This window comes from Hylobates moloch, unplaced genomic scaffold (genome assembly GCF_009828535.3).
Source record: "Hylobates moloch isolate HMO894 unplaced genomic scaffold, HMol_V3 SCAFFOLD_11, whole genome shotgun sequence".
NCBI classification, from domain to species: Eukaryota; Metazoa; Chordata; class Mammalia; order Primates; family Hylobatidae; genus Hylobates; species Hylobates moloch.
The window spans coordinates 77,554,284-77,574,557 of NW_026652286.1; the positions used below are offsets into that span (position 1 = coordinate 77,554,284).

The 20,274-nt window shown below is 35.6% G+C and overlaps 1 protein-coding gene across 1 annotated transcript in view; it reads right to left on the bottom strand.

Moving 5' to 3' along the window:
• Positions 1 to 6,932: 6,932 nt before the first annotated feature.
• LOC116476195 (inactive caspase-12-like) overlaps positions 6,933 to 20,274 on the bottom strand; it is a 15,725-nt gene continuing 2,383 nt past the window's right edge. The window contains 5 exon segments of the mRNA XM_032165892.1: positions 6,933 to 6,997; positions 7,000 to 7,030; positions 7,419 to 7,528; positions 10,552 to 10,701; positions 11,336 to 11,570. Of these exon segments, the coding sequence (XP_032021783.1) occupies positions 6,933 to 6,997; positions 7,000 to 7,030; positions 7,419 to 7,528; positions 10,552 to 10,701; positions 11,336 to 11,570 (591 nt within the window).

Consider the following 20,274-nt stretch of genomic DNA (forward strand, 5'->3'; position numbering starts at 1 on the left):
TTTGAGCTGTGGGCTTCATGGGAGCTGGGTGAGGCCTGTGGCTGCTGGCTTTCCACTACTTCCTTGGTAACCTGTGTGATTCAACAGAGCCAGTCATAATCCCCCTAGGAACATAACTCCATTGGCCTAGGAACCACACACCCAACCCCACAGCAGCTGCAGCAAGCCCCACCCAATGAGACTCTAAGGTAAGACATGCCTAACCCTGCCCCCACCTGATGTTTTTTCTCTACCCACCCTGGTAGCCAAAAACAAAAGACAATCCCTTGGGAGCTCTATGTTCCCACCTACTGCTTGATTCTCCCTATACTGTCACAGCTGATGTGCTCTTGAAAGCACCACCCAGTTGCTAGAGGGTAACCAACACAAAACCAATGACCTTAACAAAAATACAACCAAGGACCCTCACAGAGTCCGCTTCAATCCCCTGCTACCTCCACCAGAGCAGGTGCTGGTCTCCACCTCTGAGAGACCTGAAGATGGATCACATCACAGACTCTTTGTAGACCTCCCCAGTACCAGCCTAGAGCCTAGTAGTTCTGCTGGGTGGCTAGACCCAGAAGAGAAATAACAGTCCCGGAAGCTTGGCTCTCAGGAAGCCCCATCCCTAGGGGAAAGGGGAAGGCCCCATATCAAGGGAGCACCCAGTAGAACAAAAGAATCTGAACAGCAGCCCTTGAGTCCCAGATCTTCCTTCTGACATAGTCTACACGAATGAGAAGGAACCAGAAAACAATTCTGGTAACATGGCAAAACAAGGTTCTTTAACACCACCAAAAGATCACACTAGCTCACCAACAATGGACCCAAACCAGTGAAATCTCTAAATTGCCAGAAAAAGAATTCAGAAGGTTGACTATTAAGCCAATCAAGGAGGCGCCAGAGAAAGGCGAAGTCCAACTTAAAGACAAATAAAACAAACAAACAAACAAAAAGAAGATATAGGATATAAATGGAAAAATTTCCAATGAAATAGCATAAATAAAAAATAATCACAACATTTGGAAATGAAGGGCACACTTAGATAATGGCAAAATGCACACTTAGATAACTGCAAAATGCAAAACGCAATTCTATTGCTGGAAAGTCTCAGCAATAGAATTGAACAATAGATGAAAGAACTTCAGAGCTTGAAAACAAGGCTTTTGAATTAACTCAATCCAACAAAGACAAAGAAAAAAGAATTAAAGAAAATGAACAAAGCCTCCAAGAAGTTTGGTATTATGTTAAATGAGCAAACCTAAGAATAATTGGTGTTCCTGAGGAAGAAGAGAAATCTAAAAGTATGGAAAATATATTTGATGGAATAATTGAGGAAAACTTCCCTGGCCTTGCTAGAGATCTAAACATCAAAATACAAGAAGCTCAAAGAGCACCTGGGAAATTTATCACAAAAAGATCATTGCCTAGGCACATAGTCATCAGGTTATCTAAAGTCAAGGCAAAGGAAAGAATCATAAGAGTTGTGAGGCAAAAGCATCAGGTAACTTATAAAGGAAAATCTATCAGATTGACAGTAGATTTCTCAGCAGAAACCCGACAAACTGGAAGGGATTGGGGTCCTATCTTTAGCCTCCTTAAGCAAAACAGTTATCATCCAAGAATTTGTATCCAATGAAACTAAGCTTCACAAATGAAGGAAAGCAACAGTTTTTTTTAGACAACAAATGCTGAGAGAATTTGCCACTACCAAGCTGGCACTACAAGAACTGCTAAAAGAAGCTCTAAATATTGAAACAAATCCTTGAAATACACCAAAATAGAATCTCCTTAAAGCATGAATCTCACAGGACCTATAAAACAGCAACACAATGAAAACAAAACAAAACAGAAATGTATTCAGGCAACATACAGCACAATGAATAGTGTAGTACCTCACATCTCAATACAAACATTGAATGTAAGTGGCCTAAATGTTTCACTTAAAAGATACATAATGGCAGAATGAATAAAAATTCACCAACCATGTATCTGGTGTCTAAAAAAGACTCACCTGACACATAAGGACTCACATAAACTGAAGATAAAGGCATGGAAAAAGATATTACATGCAAATTGACACCAAAAGCAAGCAGGAATAGCTATTCGTATAACAGACAAAACAAACTTTGAAGCAAAAGCAGTTAAAAAAGACAGAGGGATATTATATAATGATAAAAGGACTAGTCCAACAGGAAAATATCACAGTCCTAAATATATACATATATACACTTAACACTGGAGCTCCCAAATTTATAAGATAATTACTACTAGACCTAAGAAATCAGACAGACTGCAACACAATAATAGTTGAGGACTTTAATACTCCACTGATAGCACTAGACAGGTCATCAAGACAGAAAGTCAATGAAGAGACAATGGACTTTAATTATACCCTAGAACTAATAGATTTAACAAATATTCACAGAACATTCTACATTCCAACAACTGCAGAATATAATTCTATTCATCAGCACATGGAACATTCTCCAAGATAGACCATATGACAGGCCACAAAACAAGTCTCAACAAATTTAAGAAAATCAAAATTATACCAAGTACTCTCTCGGACCACAGTAGAAAAAAAATTGGAAATCAACTCCAAAAGGAAACCTCAAAACCATGCAAATACATGGAAATTAAATAACCTGCTCCTGAACGATCATTGGGTCAACAATGAAATCGAGATGGAAATTAAAAAATTCTTACAACTGAGTAACAATAGTGACACAACCTATCAAAACCTCGGGGATACTACAGCCAAGGCGGTGCTAAGAGGAAAGTTCATAGCATTAAATGTCAAAGTCAAAAAGTCTGAAAGAACATAAATAGGCATTCTAAGGTCACACCTCAAGGAGCTAGAGAAACAAGAACCAAAGCCAAATCTAGCAGAACAAGAGAAATAACAAAAATCAGAGTAGAACTAAATGAAATGGAAACAACAACAACAATACAAAACCTAACTGAAACGACAAGCTGCTGCTTTGAAAAAATAAAATCAATAGACCATTAGCGAGATTAACCAAAAGAAGAAGAGAGAAGATCCAAGCAAGCTCAATTAGAAAGGAAATGGAGATATTACAAGCAATACCATAGAAACACAAAAGATCATTCAAGGCTACTATGAACATCTTTCTGTGCACAAACTAAAAAACCAAGAGGAGATGGATAAATTCCTGAAAATATACAACCCTCCTAGATTAAATCAGGAAGAAATAGAAACTCTGAACACACCAATAGGAAACAGCGAGATTGAAATGATAATTAAAAAGTTACCAACAACAACAATAAAAAAAGTCCAGGACCAGACAAATTCACAGCTAAATTTTTTCAGACATTCAAAAAATAATTGTCGCCAATCCTACTGACACTATTCCAAAAGATAGAGAAAGAGGGAATCTTCCCTAAATCATTCTATGAAGCCAATATCACTCTAATACCCAAACCAGGAAAGGACATAATTTAAAAAGAAAACTACATGAACATAGATGCAAAAATCTTCAACAGAATACTAGTTAACCGAATCCAACAGCATATCAAAAAGATAATCCACCATGATCAAGTGAGTTTCATACTGGGGATGCAGGGATGGCTTAACATTCAGAAGTTAATAAATGTGATACACCACATAAACAGAATTAAAAATTAAAATCACATGATTATATCGATAGGCACAGAAAAAACTTTGGAAAAAATTCTGCATCTCTTTATAATTAAAACCCTCAGCATTCCCTCTGAGAACTGGTACAAGGCAAGGATGCCCACTCTCACCACTTCTATTTAACATAGTACTGGAAGTCCTAGCCAGAGCAATCAGACAAGAGAAAGATATAAAGTGCATCCAAATCAGTAAAAAGGAAGTCAGGCTGTCACATTTGCTGATGACATGATCTTATACCTAGAAAACCCTAAATACTCATCCAAACAGCTTTTAGAACTGGTAAATGAATTTGGCAAACTTTCAGGATACAAAATGAATGTACACAAATTAGTAGCTCTGCTATACACCAACATCGACCAAGCTGAGAATCAAATCAAGAACTCAAACCCTTTTTCAATAGCTACAAAAAAACAAAATACTTAAGAATACACCTAACCGAGGAGGTAAAAGACCTCTGCAAGGAACACTACAAAGCACTGCTGAAAGAAATCATAGATAAAACAAACAAGTGGAAACACAACCCATGCTCAAAGATGGATAGAATCAATATTGTGAAAAATGACCATATTGCCAAAAGCAATCTACAAATTAAATGCAGTTCTCATACAAATACCACCATCATCCTTCACAGCACTAGAAAAAAACAACCCTAAAATTCATATGGAACCAAAATGAGCCCATGTAGCCAAAGCAATACTAAGCAAAAATAACAAATCAGGAGGCATTACATCACTTGACTTTAAACTATACTATAAAGCCATAGTCACCAAATCAGCCTGGCACTGGTCTAAAAACAGGTGTATAGACCAATGGAACAGAGTAGAGAAACCAGAAATAAATCCAAATGCAGTCAACTGATCTTTGACAAAGCAAACAAAAACATAAAGTGGGGAAAGGACACCCTATTAACCAAATGGTGCTGGAATAATTGGCAAGCCACATGTAGAAAAATAAAACTGAATCCTCATCTCTCACCTTATACAAAAATCAACTCAAGATGGATCAAAGACTTAAATCTAAGACCTGAAACCATAAAGATTCTAGAGGATAACATCAGAAAAACCCTTCTAGACATTGGCTTAGGGAGAGACTTTCTGACCAAGCAAATGCAAAACAACTTTTTTTTTTTTTTTGCTTCGACCCAAAAGCAAATGCAACAACAACAAAGATAAATAGATGGAACCTAATTAAGTTGAAGAGCTTTTGCATGGCAAAAAAAATAATCAGCAGAGTGCACAAACAACCCATGGAGTGGCAGAAAATCTGCAATCTATACCTCGGAAAAAGGACTAATATCAAGAATCTATGAGGAACCTAAACAAATCGGCAAGAAAGAAACAAACAATCCCATCAAATAGTAGGCTAAGGATATGAATAAACAATTCTTAAAAGAAGATATACAAATAACCAACAAATATATGAAAAAAATGCTCAAGTTAATAATGATCAGGGAAATGCAAATCAAAACCACAATGCAATACCACCTTACTCCTGCAAGAATGGCCATGATCAGAAAATCAAAAAATAATAGATGTTGGTATAAATGTGAAAAGTGAACACTTTCACACTTCTGGTGGGAATGTAAACTAGTACAATCACTGTGGAAAACACTGTGGAGATTCCTTAAAGGACTAAAAGTAGATTTACTATTTGATCCTGCAATCTCGCTCCTTGGTATCTACCCATAGGAAAAGAAAGATATTATACAAAAAAGATATTTGCACATGCATGTTTATAGCAACACAATTTGCAATTGTAAAATATGGTACCAGCCCAATGCTCATTAATCAACAAGTGAATAAAGAAAATGTGATATATATACACACCATGGAATACTCCTTAGCCATAAAAAGAAATTAAATAATGTCATTTGCATCAAGTTGGATGGAATTGGAGACCCTTATTCTAAGTGAAGTAACTCAGGAATGGAAAACTAAACGTGGTATATTCACAATCATAAGTAGGAGCTAAGCTGTGAGGACACAAAGCCATAAGAATGATACAATGGTCTTTGGGGACTTAGGGGAAAGGGTGGGAGTGGGTTGAGGGATAAAAGACTACACATTAGGTACAGCATACACTGCTTGGGTGGTGGGTGCACCATAAATCACCACAAAAGAACTTATTCATGTAACCAAACACAATCTATTCCCCAAAACTTATTGAAATAAACAAAAATAAAATAAAATAAATGAATATTGAAATCAACATCTAAAAGCCGGGTGAAACTTAAATAGTATGTACTATATATACCTGACGAATATTATAAACTTAAAAGTTATATTTAGGACAGTTTTATTACTAGTAGTAATGTTATAACAATATAATAAAAGGACACAAAATTGGATATACAAAATAAATAAGCTATATAAAATAACTTGAATTTTTATGAATAGTTTTAAAAAGGCTGACAATGATTATTTCTTCATTAATTTTTTCTTTTTTATGATTTTTAATACTTAATTTTTTCTCCTATAAGCATGCCTTACTTTATGACAAAATGAGAAAAGCACAATTTTATAATAAAAATTTATTAAGCATTAATTTAGCAAAAATATGAGATTGAGTTTAGCCTGGTATTTGCAAAAGGTGGACAGCTGAGCAGTTTGGTATAAAAATATTCCTAATCAAAAATTGACCTTTTCTAATAGCAGATTCATAGACACCATAATGCTTTCATTTTCCTAGAGAAAGTAGAAGAAAAGAACATGAGTAATCTGGCTATTATCAGTAAGATGTAAATATAACTAATGTCTACTGTGAGAAGTACTTTTACAAGAGGGCTATGGACCTGTCATCCCGAAATGGGAAGATCTGTACTAGGGTCTCATTGCCTCAGCATAGATTTAGCAGCTAGTCGGACATGTGGTACAGGAAAGCCTCATCACAAAGAGAGAACATGACTCAGAAAAACTGACTGTTGGGTGAAGAGAGACAAACACTGGCTACACACCACATTTCCAATGACTTTACTTTCTGCATACCTCAGAATCCAATATTCCCCACTCGCTGAGTAGTTCCTTGAGAGAAATTAGACATAAAGGATTTTCTAGCTGACCACTATTGGGCTACCATTACTTGTACAACCATTGTACTATGACTGATGTCATATAAAACCAGGGTTTCACTGGGGGTCACTAAGAAAAGGCAAATAACACGAGCCTCTATAACTAGTGGGCAGCTGACATGCCATCATTATTCTCCATTCTATCCAGACTTTCTAAATAGACTGAGCAGGGAGCACCCAAATCCACTTCTAGAATATACTTACCTGAGTTGCTTCTTACGAGTTTTAATTCCCAGGAAAGAGATAGAAATATCCTGTCATGGATAGTCTTTCAATGGTGGGCAACTGGTCAGTACATTTGGGGTCTCAAACGAACGTTGAACCTAAAGTAGTAAAGAAAGCCTTTAGAGATGTTCTAAAAGGAAAACCTGACCCTTTCAGGAGTGAGAAAATTCATGGTGTGTATTAAGGCTGTAGCTAGGTAATGTAAACAGAAGATATTTTTAGCTTTTCCTTAGATATAGCACATACACAAATGAATTGTTACTCTAAAAAGAATTCCCTGGGTGAGCAAAGCTATCAGAGTCAGGTTATTGGGAAAACCCACACTGGTTCTGTGTAGCATTTTGGAAGACCCCATCTTTAAATAAACTTGGAGTACAGGAAGGATTGTCAAGATGAATTAAGAGCTTTGGGATTTCCTATAAAAATTCACAAATGGTTCTCCAAAGATTTCTGGGGCATAACATTGAAAATAAAAGAAGACCCTACCTTTCGAAAAATTTCCTCTAGCTAATGACTCCAAGAATATTCTTTGAAGTAGTAGATGATGTGGGAAATGAAGACTGAGCCATTTATTTCATGCCTCCAAGAAACATTATCTGCAAATAAAAGGCATCAAAATATTGGAGGATGTGATCTTTTATACGTGTTGAAGACTCCTGGAGCCATAACTTTGGGAAAAAAATCTGATTTTGTTGCCTTGGAGAAGAGAGGGAAGCCAATGCTAAATAAAGATGGACCTCCAGCTTCCATAGCAGTCCCAGAAACAGCCATCATGGACCCTAGTCACTCATAAATCCCCTTGATTTTCTAGTAGGCTAGACCGAAGTGATATCCTCTGGGTTTGCAAGTAGTGGAAAAGAGTGTAAGTCCTTTCAGCACTAACTACACAACAGAAAAATAATACAGCCTTGACATTCCTTGATTCTGGGAGTGTCATCCTGACTTGTTTCATACCATATATTTTTGCACTTTTTGTTATGTTGTATAAAAATATTTTCTATGACTGCTTCTGTTTACCATTTCAATATGACCAAGTTGCTCCTATAATTAAGAAAAAAAGGCAATACTTCTCTAACTACTACTTTATTTGCCACCAGCTGCTGATTTCTCCTTACTTTTTAAAGTCAAAATTCCAATTCTGTCTATATTCACCATTCCATTTCCCTTATCCTGCTCACTCTTATCAGGCTTCTCCTTCCTATACCTAACATTAACTTTGCCAACTGGCTTTCCCCAAGGTCACCATGACCTCCAAGTTACTAAATCTAATAGTCATTTATCAAGCCTCAACTTCATCTGAACTTTCATTCACATCAAAGTCTGACAATGCATACTCCTTGTGTGCCTTCTTATTCTCTGATTCTACTTTGTGAGTCAAATTTGCTGGTTCCTATTTCTCTAATATTAAACTCTAGTGTAATTTTAACCTCCATTTCAAGGCCTCTTCTCATGTGTTTCTCAATTCTTAGATGATTTCATCCATTTTTAGGATATTAAATATTATCCTTAGGGCAGCATCTCTCAAAATTTTATCCCAAATGCAAATCTCTCCTCTGAAATATACAACTGTGCAGCTCTCTACTCTTCCTTTCGTCTTAAAATATGCCAAAGCACCTCAAAACCTCCTGCAAAACTCCCATTTTAATTAATGCCCCACCATTTACTTGCATGCTGGAGTCACTTCTATCACACCTTCTTGTTCACCTGACCTATATTCACCAAACCACCGGGTGGTTAGTCATATTATTTTTGTATACTAATTGTTTCTTAGATACAACAGCTTATTACATCCTAAGACTATCAGTATCATCTATGGATGGCAGTATTGTGCTAGCATTTAACCTGTCCTCATGTATCGACTCTTGCTGTACTATAATTTATTCCACACTGAACCTCCAGAATGATCTTCAAAAACAAAGATCTTATCATTTAATTGCTTACAGCCTACTAGAATTTCCTGTTACTATTAGTATGAAGGACCATATAAGGCCTCAAGTGTTTCAGTGCCTGCCTCACTCTCCAGCCTCTCCACTAGCATCTCTCCTGACGCTGTGTTCCAGCCACCCAGCCCCCTCTCCTAAGCTCCTTGTTTGTAAGTTCTCCATATGCACTGGCTTTCCTGTCTAAAAAGTTCCTCTCTTACCCTTGATTTGTTAACTCCTTCATTTCTCAAATGTGAACACATATTTTTTAAGGCTTTTACCAGAGTTGACAATTATTATTTATTCTTCTTATATTGTAACTGTGTTTTTCCTGCAGTTAGTGCCTGCCTTTCTGACTGTAAACTCCATGAAGTTCAGTAACCATATCTGATTTAATTGTGCATCGTATGTGCTGCACCAAGCCCAGGCCTAGAACACAATTACATGTAAAAGAAAGAAGGAAAGAAGGAAGGAAGGAAGGAAGGAAGGAAGGGAGGGAGGGAGGGAAAGAGAGAGAAAGAGAAATAGAGAGAAAGAGAAAGAAAGAGAAAGAGAGAAAGAGAAGAAAGAAAGAGAGGAAGGAAGGAAGGAGGGAAGGAAGGAGAAAGAAACAATTTTGCATATTATATTGTATTTCCCCAACTAAATTAAGTATACTTTCAAAATTTGTACCAGGCCTTATATATCTCTTTAACTTCCTTCAACAGCTGTAAGTGTAGAACTTATTTTTCAGATAAAATCTTATTAAAACTCGAATACATTACATGAATAGGAGGGAAGCTAATCTAGTTGTTTATTCCCCAGGCTGGACTCAGAGTGTCCTCTAGTCCCTCAGTGCTCACATGCAGCCACAAACAACAGCTCTAATCACAACAAAGCTTTTAAGAAAGGCAGAAAGTCAGGCCCTGCCCCAGACCTACTGAATAAGAAATCTACTGAATAAGCAAACTACTGAATAAGAAATCAAGTGATTTCTATGTTCATTAAAATTTGAAATCCCTAAATTAGAGCATTTAGAACTGTGAACTGTGCAAAGGAGGTATTTAAAAATTGCTCCTGTTATCCAAATCATTGATAGAATAGTATTGTGGATGATTGTTAAAGAGATTTCCTGCAATGCTGACCATGAGCAGTCAAGAATATTCTCTATTTTTCCATTGTATTATGACTTTCCTGCCAAAGGACTGATTTTTTTATTCATTGACGTCATTATCCTAAATTAGTTAACATTTAGGCATTTAAATGTTAACTAGTTTCCTGAAACTAGATTAATAATAATAGGTCAAGAGTTACTGGGATGTGTGGAGCAAGTATAATGGTTTCAGTGGTTGGCTTCTTTAATTGCTGGTAAGTGACTGTGGGGCTACACTGTGAAAAAATGATACTTTCCTGTGCCGTTGCTACATTCTAAAAACAAAATCAAATAATGCCTCACTTTTTGTAGTTACATTATTCCAAGTCTCCATGCTCACCAAATTCCTTCCAAAGTCCTGGTAACTTTGAACTTTTCTTCCCAAATCAAGATTATAGCTTTCTAATTATGAAAGTCTCAGCATTTTAAATCTTTTCTCCACCTAAAATATCTTAGTAATTAGAGAAGTAATGCTCTTGTCGGTGATAAGACATGATCATAGCCAAGCCTACTATCTAGAAACCTACTAAGAAATTTAGAAATTATTTTCTCTGAAATCACTTACGTGGTGTGGAAGATTTGAAAGCAATGAAGTCCTTTTCCACATGAACCTTTGTAACAGCATCATTACAGAAGTTACCTTGCAAGAGCCAACCACGTATATCTGCACTGGCTTTTCCACTGTCAGTGGCGAACCAAAAAATCCCAGCACCATCTGGGAGAGACATTATGTCTTATTAAAGAAGAGATATTTATAAATACACACACATACACATACACACACACACACATATGCACACACATACTCATGTGCACACACATCCACATATGCACACACATACACACGCACATACACATATGCATAGACATACATATACACACACAAATGCACACACATATGCACACACATACACACATATGCATACACATATACACACATACACATATGCATATGCATACACACAGACTCTCTCTTTTACAATGATATCTTTACTGAAGTACCTTTTATCATGGCATTACTTAAAAATGCAAGTACCTTACTACTAAAAATACCGCCTCACTTACTGGGAACAAAACAGAACCCACTTGAGTTTAGAACAACCATGTTGACAACATAGTCCCAGATGATTGGGATGTTTCCAATTATTCTACTTACAGTTTCTTTAAAAAATGGTACAGACTTAATACAATTTCGAAGTGCACTGGACCTAGGAGTAGTACTGAAATGTTGTTTCTCTTGCCCATCCCTAGGAAAATGAAGTATAAACGCCAAGCTAATTTTTAAAAGTGCACAGCTACTCCCGGAAGTCTCAAAATCAAGATTTACAGCTTTCTAATTGGAGACTCACTGCCTCTGCAGGCTTGCATGATGATGAACTTGGGTTTGTCTTTCAGACTCCGGCAGTTACGGTTGTTGAAAATTTCAAAGATGGTGTCATCGTGAAGAACATCTGGCTCTTGATCCCAGTGCTTAGTCCCACAGATTCCATTCAGGATGCCATGTGACATAAACACCAGGAATGTGCTGTCTGAGGACTGGTGCTCTGGGTAAGCAGCAAACTGCCTTAGTGCTGTTTCCATTTCCTGAAAGAGACCCTTGAGTCACTATCGAGGAAATCTCCACATGTATGGAGTTTGTACTCAAATAGGTGGAGTTCACAAAAATGAACCAGTACTAAGGAATCAGATGGTTTAGACTGAATGGGATTGTAAGATAAATAGTGTTCTGACATAAAACTAGAAAATTTAGCTGGATAGAATATTAAAGCTAGTAGGGTTTTTATGTAGTATCTTGCCCAGTGGTTTTCTGTAAAACCTTAGGTTTCTGAAGATGCTGAGAGATGCAGTAAAATGAAGGCCAAGTGAGATGACAAGACACTGATAAGGCCACTTTGCTGTTTAACAATGGTGTTTCTGTAAGTTTTTATTTAAAAAGATAAAAAATGACAAATAATAAAAATATGAAATTCATTCACTATGGAACAGCAGAAAGTTAGTTTAAAATAGTCTCTCTAAAGTTTTGCAAAATAGAGCTAGAAACACTACTGTTTCATTACATATTTGTGTGTGTGTGATTTGTTCCCCCATACCTGCCTTTACATTAAGACACTTGCTATTGACACTATAAAAATCTCACAAGATAATTCTGTAGGTATCAGACATTTCAGGGTGCAGAGCTTTGTCTTACGCAGACCATCAAGTAGTAGCTGTCTCCCAGATTGTGAACATCAGAAAGACCCAATGTTTTTACTAAAACTCTGCTACGTAGAATTTATCTAAATACACACACACGCACACACACATTCTCATATGCTATAAGATTGTGCATTAGAGAAGGCTAAAATCCAGGGGATCCTATTCTGGAGAAAATATAATTCCTATAATATCATATATCTTGCTCTTGCAGCTGCGAATTAAGAGGTTGAAAACTGTCTAAAGGGGCGGGGGGCAGGGGGAAGCAGCTTGTTGATTGGAATTATTGATTGGAAATTTTCAGAAGGAATGGTACCAGCTCCTCTTTGTACCTCTGGTAGAATTCAGCTGTGAATCTGTCTGGTCCTGGACTTCTTTTTTTTGGTAGGCTATTAATTATTGCCTCAATTTCAGAGCCTGTTATTGGTCTATTCAGAGATTCAACTTCTTCCTGGTTTGGTCTTGGGAGGGTGTATGTGTCGTGGAATTTATCCATTTCTTCTAGATTTTCTAGTTTATTTGCATAGAGGTGTTTATAGTATTCTCTGATGGTAGTTTGTATTTCTGTGGGATCAGTGGTGATATCCCCTTTATCATTTTTTATTGCATCTATTTGATTCTTCTCTCTTTTTTTCTTTATTAGTCCTGCTAGTGGTCTATCAATTTTGTTGATCTTTTCAAAAAACCAGCTCCTGGATTTATTGATTTTTTGAAGGGTTCTTTTCGGTCTCTATCTCTTTCAGTTCTGCTCTGATCTTAGTTATTTCTTGCCTTCTGCTAGCTTTTGAATTTGTTTGCTCTTGCTTCTCTAGTTCTTTTAATTGTGATGTTATGGTGTCGATTTTAGATCTTTCTTGTTTTCTCTTGTGGGCATTTAATGCTATAAATTTCTCTCTACACATTGCTTTAAATGTGTCCTAGAGATTCTGGTACCTTGTGTCTTTGTTCTCATTGGTTTCAAAGAACATCTTTATTTCTGCCTTCATTTAGTTATTTACCCAGTAGTCATTCAGGAGCAGGTTTTTCAGTTTTCATGTGGTTGTGCAGTTTTGAGTGAACTTCTTAATCCTAAGATCTACTTTGATTGCACTGTGGTGCTGAAAATAATGTGAATAATTAGTTCAGCCACTGTGGAAAGTAGTTTGGAGATTTTTGTATCCAAAGAAATATAAATCATTCTATTATAAAGATATATGCAAGCATATGTTCATTGCAGCACTATTCACACTAGCAAAGACACGGAATCAACCCAAATGCCCATCAATAATAGAATGGATAAAGAAAAGGTGGTACATATACACCATGGAATACTTTCAGCCCTAAACAGGAATGAGATCATGTTCTTTGCAGGGACATGGACATGGGTGGAGCTGGAAGCCATTATCCTCAGCAAACTAACACAGGAACACCCAACCAAAAACTGCATGTTCTCACTTATAAGTGGGATATGAACAATAAGAACACATGTACAACAGGGAGGGAAACAAGACACACTGGGGCTTGTGAGGGGCTCACTGGAAGGAATAGCATCAGGAAGAAGAGCTAGTGGATGCTGGGCTTAATACCTAGGTGATGGGTTGATCTCAGCAGGAAACCACCATTTCCTTTGTAACAAATGTGAACATCCTGCACATGTACCCCAGAACTTAAAATAGCTTGAAAAAAAAAAAAAGAACTTAAAGCAGAACTGCCAGGGAAGCCAAAAATACTTCCAAACTCACTCTACAAGTACAGTATTACTCCGATACAAAAACCAAACCGAGATACATTAAAAAAAAGAAAGAAAACTATTGGCCAATATGATTGATGAATATTGATGCAAATACTAGCAAACAAAATTCAACAACACATTAAAAAATTGTTCTTCATGACCAAGTCAGATTTATCCTAGGGATGCAAAAATGCTTCAACATATGCAAATCAATGTAATATAATACATTGTATCAACAGAAGAAAGAACAAAAAACATATAATCATTTCAATTGATTCTGAAAAATCGATTGACATGATTAAAAATGTCATCATCATGAAAATTCTCAAAAAAAAACAGGTAGAGAAGAAACACTTCAGCATAATAAAAACCATATACAACAGACCCACACATAGTAGTATACTGAGCAGGGAAAAACTGAAAACCTCTCCTCGAAGATCAGAAACATGGCAAGGATGCCCACTTTCAACACTGTTATTCAACATAGCGTTGGAAGTTCTAGGCAGAGCAATTAGACAAGTTAAAGAAATAAAGGGCATCCAGATGGGAGAGGAAAAAGTCAAATTATCCTTGTTTGCATATTATGTGTTCTTATATTTGGAAAAACCTGAAGACTCCACCAAAAAACTATGATAGCCAATAGACAAATTCAGTAAGATTGCAGGGTACAAAAATCAATCTACAAAAATTGGTAGCTTTTCTATCGGCCAATGGTAAACAATATGAAAAAGAAATTTAAAAATTTCATTTACAGTAGCTACAAATAAAATTAAATACCTAGGAATTACATTAACCAAAGAAGTAGAAGACCCTCACAATGAAAACTATACAACATCAATGCAAGAAATTAAAGAAGATGTGAAAAAAATTTAAAAATTCCTTGTTTGTGGGTTGGAAGAATCAATATTGTTAATATGTTCGTACTACCCAAAGCAATCTCCAGATTCAATGCAGTCCTTATCAAGAGACCATTGACATTCTTCACAGAATCAAAAAAAAAAAATTCTAAAACGTATATGAAACCACAAAAGACCTGAAATAGCCAAAGCTATCCTGAGCAAAAAGAACAAAACTGTAAGAATCACAATACTTGACTTTAAATTACACTACAGAGCTGTAGTTATCAAAATGACATAGTACTGGCAGAAAACCAGACACGTAAATAAATGGAACAGATTACAAAACGCAGAGATAAATTCATACGTCCACAGTGAACTCATTTTTGACAATGGTGCCAAGAATATTCATACGTTGGTGAGAGGACAGTCTCTTCAATAAATGGTGCTGAAAAATGAAACTAGATATCCACATGAAAAAGAATGAACCTAGACCCCCAACTCTTGCCATATACAAAAATAAAATCAAAATGAATCAAAGACTTAAATCAAACACCTCAAACTATGGAACTATAACAAAAAATGGAGAAACTCTCCAGTCCTTTGGACTGGGCAAAGGTTTTTTGAGTAACACTACGGAAGCATGGGCAACCAATGCAAAAATGGACAAATGGAATTATATCAAGTTAAATACCTTCTGCACAGCAAAGGAAACAATCAACAATGTAAAGACAGAACCCACAGAATGGGAAAAAAATTTGCAAACTATTCATCTGACAAGGCATTAAAAACCAGAATATATAAGGAATTAAAACAACTCTATAGGAGAATATTTTAATAATCTGATTTAAAAATGGCCAAAAGAAGTAGATATTTCTCAAAAGAAGACATACAAATGGCAAACAGGTATATGAAAAGGCGCACAACATTAGAGAAATGCAAATCAAAACTACAATAAGGTATTATCTCATGCTCGCTAAAATGGCTTTTATCTAATAGTCAGGGAATAACAAGTGCTAGCGAGGATGTGGAAAAAGGGAACCCTCATACAGTGTTGGGGATAATGTAAGTTAGTACAACCACTATAAAGAACAGTTTAGAGGTTCTTCAGAAAACTAAAAATAAGCTACCATATGATCTAGCAATTCCATTGCTGGGCATACACTCAGTATGGAAAGAAAATCAGTATATCAAAGAGATATCTGCATTCCTATGAAAGAAAATCAGTATATCAAAGAGATATCAGTATATCAAATCAGTATATCAAAGAGATATCAGTATATCAAATCAGTATATCAAAGAGATATCAGTATATCAAATCAGTATATCAAAGAGATATCAGTATATCAAATCAGTATATCAAAGAGATATCTGCATTCCTATGAATATTGCAGCACTATTCACAATAGCCAAGATTTGGAAGCCAACTAAGTGTTCATGAACAGATAAATGAATAAAGAAAACATGGTACTTATTCATAGTGGAATATTATTCAGCCATAAAAAAGAATGAGATTCAGTCATTGGCAACAACATGGATAGAACTGGAAGTCATTAGGTTAAGTAAAGTACGTGAGGCACAAAAGGACTAAGATCACATGTTCTCACTTATTTGTAGGAACTAAAAGTTAAAATAATTGAACTCAGTGAAATATAGAGAAGAAGAATGGTTACCAGAGGCTAGGAAGCATAGCGTGGGGTGCAGGGAAATTGGGGAGGGTTAATTCCTCCAAAAACTGTTAAAAAGAAGAATTAAGACCTAGTATTTTCTAGCAAAACAGGGTGACTAAAGTCAATAATAATTTAATTCTACATTTAAAAATAACTAAAAGAGCATAACTGAATTATTTGTAATACAAAAGACAAATACTTGAGGTATGGATGCCTCACTTTTCATGATGTGATTATTATGTATTGCATGCCTGTATCAAAATATCTCATGTAAACCATAAATATGTTATGTGTATACACATAAATATATACCTAAAATTGAAAATTAAAGAGAGAGAGAAAAAAACAACGTGGACTATAATTTAATCTAGGAATCCTCTTATGGAGCATATATCCAAAAGAAAATAACTCATTCTTTCAAAAAGACACATGCACTCATATATTCATCACAGCACTATTCATAATAGCAAAGACAGTGAATCAATCTAGGTGTCATCAAAGGTGGATTGGACAAGAAAATATGGTGCATATACAACATGGAATACTACACAGTTATAAAAAGAATGAAATCATATCCTTTGGAGTGGCATGAATGCTTCTGGAGGACATTATCCTAAGCAAATTTACGCAGAAGCAGAAAACCAAATACTGTGTGTTCTTAGTTATAAGTGGGAGCTAAACGCTGGGTACACATGGATAGAAAGATGGGAAACAATGGACACTGGGGTCTACTAGAGGAAGGAAGGAGATAGAAAGACAATGGTTGAAAAACTACCTATTGGGTACTATGCTCACGACTTGGATGACAGGACCAATTGTCACCAAAACCCCAGCACCATGCAGTATTCTCAGGTCACAAAAGTGCACATGTACCTCTTAATGTAACTTTTCAATTAAAACATGTGGGAGGTAATGGGAAAAAATTTAGGTTTTGGAGAATTTTGGATTTTGAATTTTTGGATGAGGAATAACCACATTTAGGGCTAGACACCTTGACCAGAATGGAGTTTCAGTACTCCTCTCCAACCTCTTCAACCCTGCAACACACATACACATCGGCCCACAGGCATTCATACAGCCTACTTCTTTTAATGTCCTAGGAAGAGATAGAAATATCTTGGCAATGTCACTCCGTGACGAGCATCTGTGCCCTACAATCTGGAAGCTCAAATGAAAATCAGACCTAAAAAGAGAAAGTCTGTAGACCTTTGCTCTGATGTAGAATCTTTAGCCAGAAAAACTGCAACAAATACAGCAAAATGAAAAACAAAAATAAAAAAGTACTTGCACCTGCAACAAGTATTGCAACATGCATATCTATGCATTGAATGACCATCCCCAGGGTTTTTAAAATCTGCTCTGAATCTGATAGCCATGAAGGATACAGGTAAATTACAGTCCATTCATTCCATCTCTTCAGGGCAGGCCAGATCTGCTTTCTATGTTTCCAACTGCAATAGTCTAGCATCCAGGGTAGTCAAGTGGTAGAAGCATCTTTAGCCCACCTTTCAGAAAATATCCTCCTTGTCACTGGATAAGGGATATTCTTGCCAATGTTTGATAAGTGTCAGAGTAAAAAGCCACTTGTGAAATGTTGGCAAGAAACATCTGTGAATAAACTGCATCACAAATCCCAAGACTGGCTCTTGCCTGAAGAAAAAGAAGAAATATTGTTTTTTTTTCTAAGTCAGCTAAGACATGCAATGGAATTCACTTTGTTTTCTGTACACTGGATTATATTTCTAGTGAATATATTCAAAATTCAGTGAGTATATTGTTACTGATATTTGACAAGTGTGCTGTATGTGGTGCAGATATTAGAGTAGCATATTCCCTGAGTTCAGGAAGTCATCAATTTAATAGAGAGTAAGAGAAAGGTAAAATGGGGCAGAGAAAAGTGACTGGTCCATGGAAAAGACATACCTAAATGTGCATTTCAAGACTGATATTTACTAACTGTGATTTAAGTTAATTATGAGCTCTGAAATGCAATTGCCTCATCTATAAAGGGGAGGATAATAATTCATACACAAAAGATGTCTGAAGCATCACAAGTGTATGGAATAATATAGGATATGTAATACTCGATCTCTACAGTATAATTCTATTAATAGCTTCTCAATTTATCAACTTCAAAAATAATTTTAATTAGAATTAAACAATATTCACCAAAAATATTTACACAAAATTTTAACTAAATACAAAAATGGTACAACAGAACAAAAGTGAAAATCTAGAAAGGGTTGATTAGGGGAGAAATATGTAATATTGGAGGAAAAAAGTTCTTATGGACAACAGAAATATTGAAGAAGAATAATTAATTTATTACATAGTTGACACAGAAGTAATGAAGACATATAAATATTATACAAAGGAAGGTGTGAGGGAAAAATAATGGCAATAGCTCTGTATATAACCATGGACACTTTTTAAATCCAATCTTTTAGTCAATGGTAATGATAATATAATATATTGAATAATAAATTAAAATTCTATATAGAACCATGTCTATCACAATTAAAGGAAGGTTTTTAACTAAGTCTTGTTCCAGTTAAATAAAGTAGGTAAGAGATAAATTGGAGAAAGGTGTCTCTGCAAATATTTTGTGAAATTAAGGAAGTAGGTGGTTATTTTTCTTCAGGAGAGCACCATGATGTGGTTGGAATTTACACAGTGGAATGTGGAGCTAGGTGTAATATTGGAGTTATAGATAACTAAATTGGAGTTTCTGATAGTCATCTGGAAAGGAGGAGTAAAAAATAGTGAAAGAAAAGAAGAGACAGAAACCAGCAAGATTGATGTTGGGAAAACAGTGGACTGACAAAGGGCTACAAAGACGAGGCAAATGTCATATGGAAGGATGGGATCAAATGATTTTAAAGAACAATTCCATCTAATATTAAAGTCTACTAATTACACTGAAGCTAGAAATGTTTGGGTCTTTTGTGTGGTATCGTTTTTGATCATGGAAAAAGTTAATTCTACCTTAGGATATGGTCAGCACAATGTGGAACCAGTCTGTCTCCAGAGGCAGGGCATCTCATTATAGACAATATGTAATTTAACTATATGAGCAGAGCCAAGACCTTCAGGCCATAGGTGACCAAGAGAATGCAAGTCCCAGGAAACTGCCAAACATGGTGAATGAAAAGATTCAAATGACTTTTATTTAAACCTTGATAAGGAAGTTAACTGAGTTAAGTTACAAAGTAGAAACATCTTTAATGATAGCAGTTGTTTAACACCTTCTTTACTCTGGAACATGCTAAATATTTTGCCTACATTAACTCATTATATCCTTAGAACAATGATATTTATATTCACATCTATTAGTAAGGAACTCAAAGAAAACCCAGAGAAGCTAAATAAATGAAATTAATTTACCAAGGACTAAGTGGCTGTGTCAGTCTATAGAAGCAAGTTTCTTACACCAAATCTTACATTTGGAATTATTCAGATATATTCTGTTTTATGTACTTCATACTTCTAGGTAAAACCCACTTTAAGGTAGGACCCAAATGTGCGTTGCTTGTTTTTCTGCTTCTCTGCCCTCTGCTCCCACTGTTCTATAAATACTTGATGTCTGGGCAAATTGGACTGCTGAATGATGCCAACATTGCAGACCTTTTCGATGTGGAGTCACATTCTAATGTACTCCAGCATAGATCATTTTCCACTGAATTCTCTATTATTGCTCACAGTTTAAGGAAAATGTTTTGTACTGTAGAGGAATTCAATGATTACTAATTCAGTGAATAGATATAATATAATATATATAATATAATATAAAATATACATATAATATATTATTATATAATATATAAACATGTACATAAAATATATATTATATCATAATATATATAAAATATATAAATATA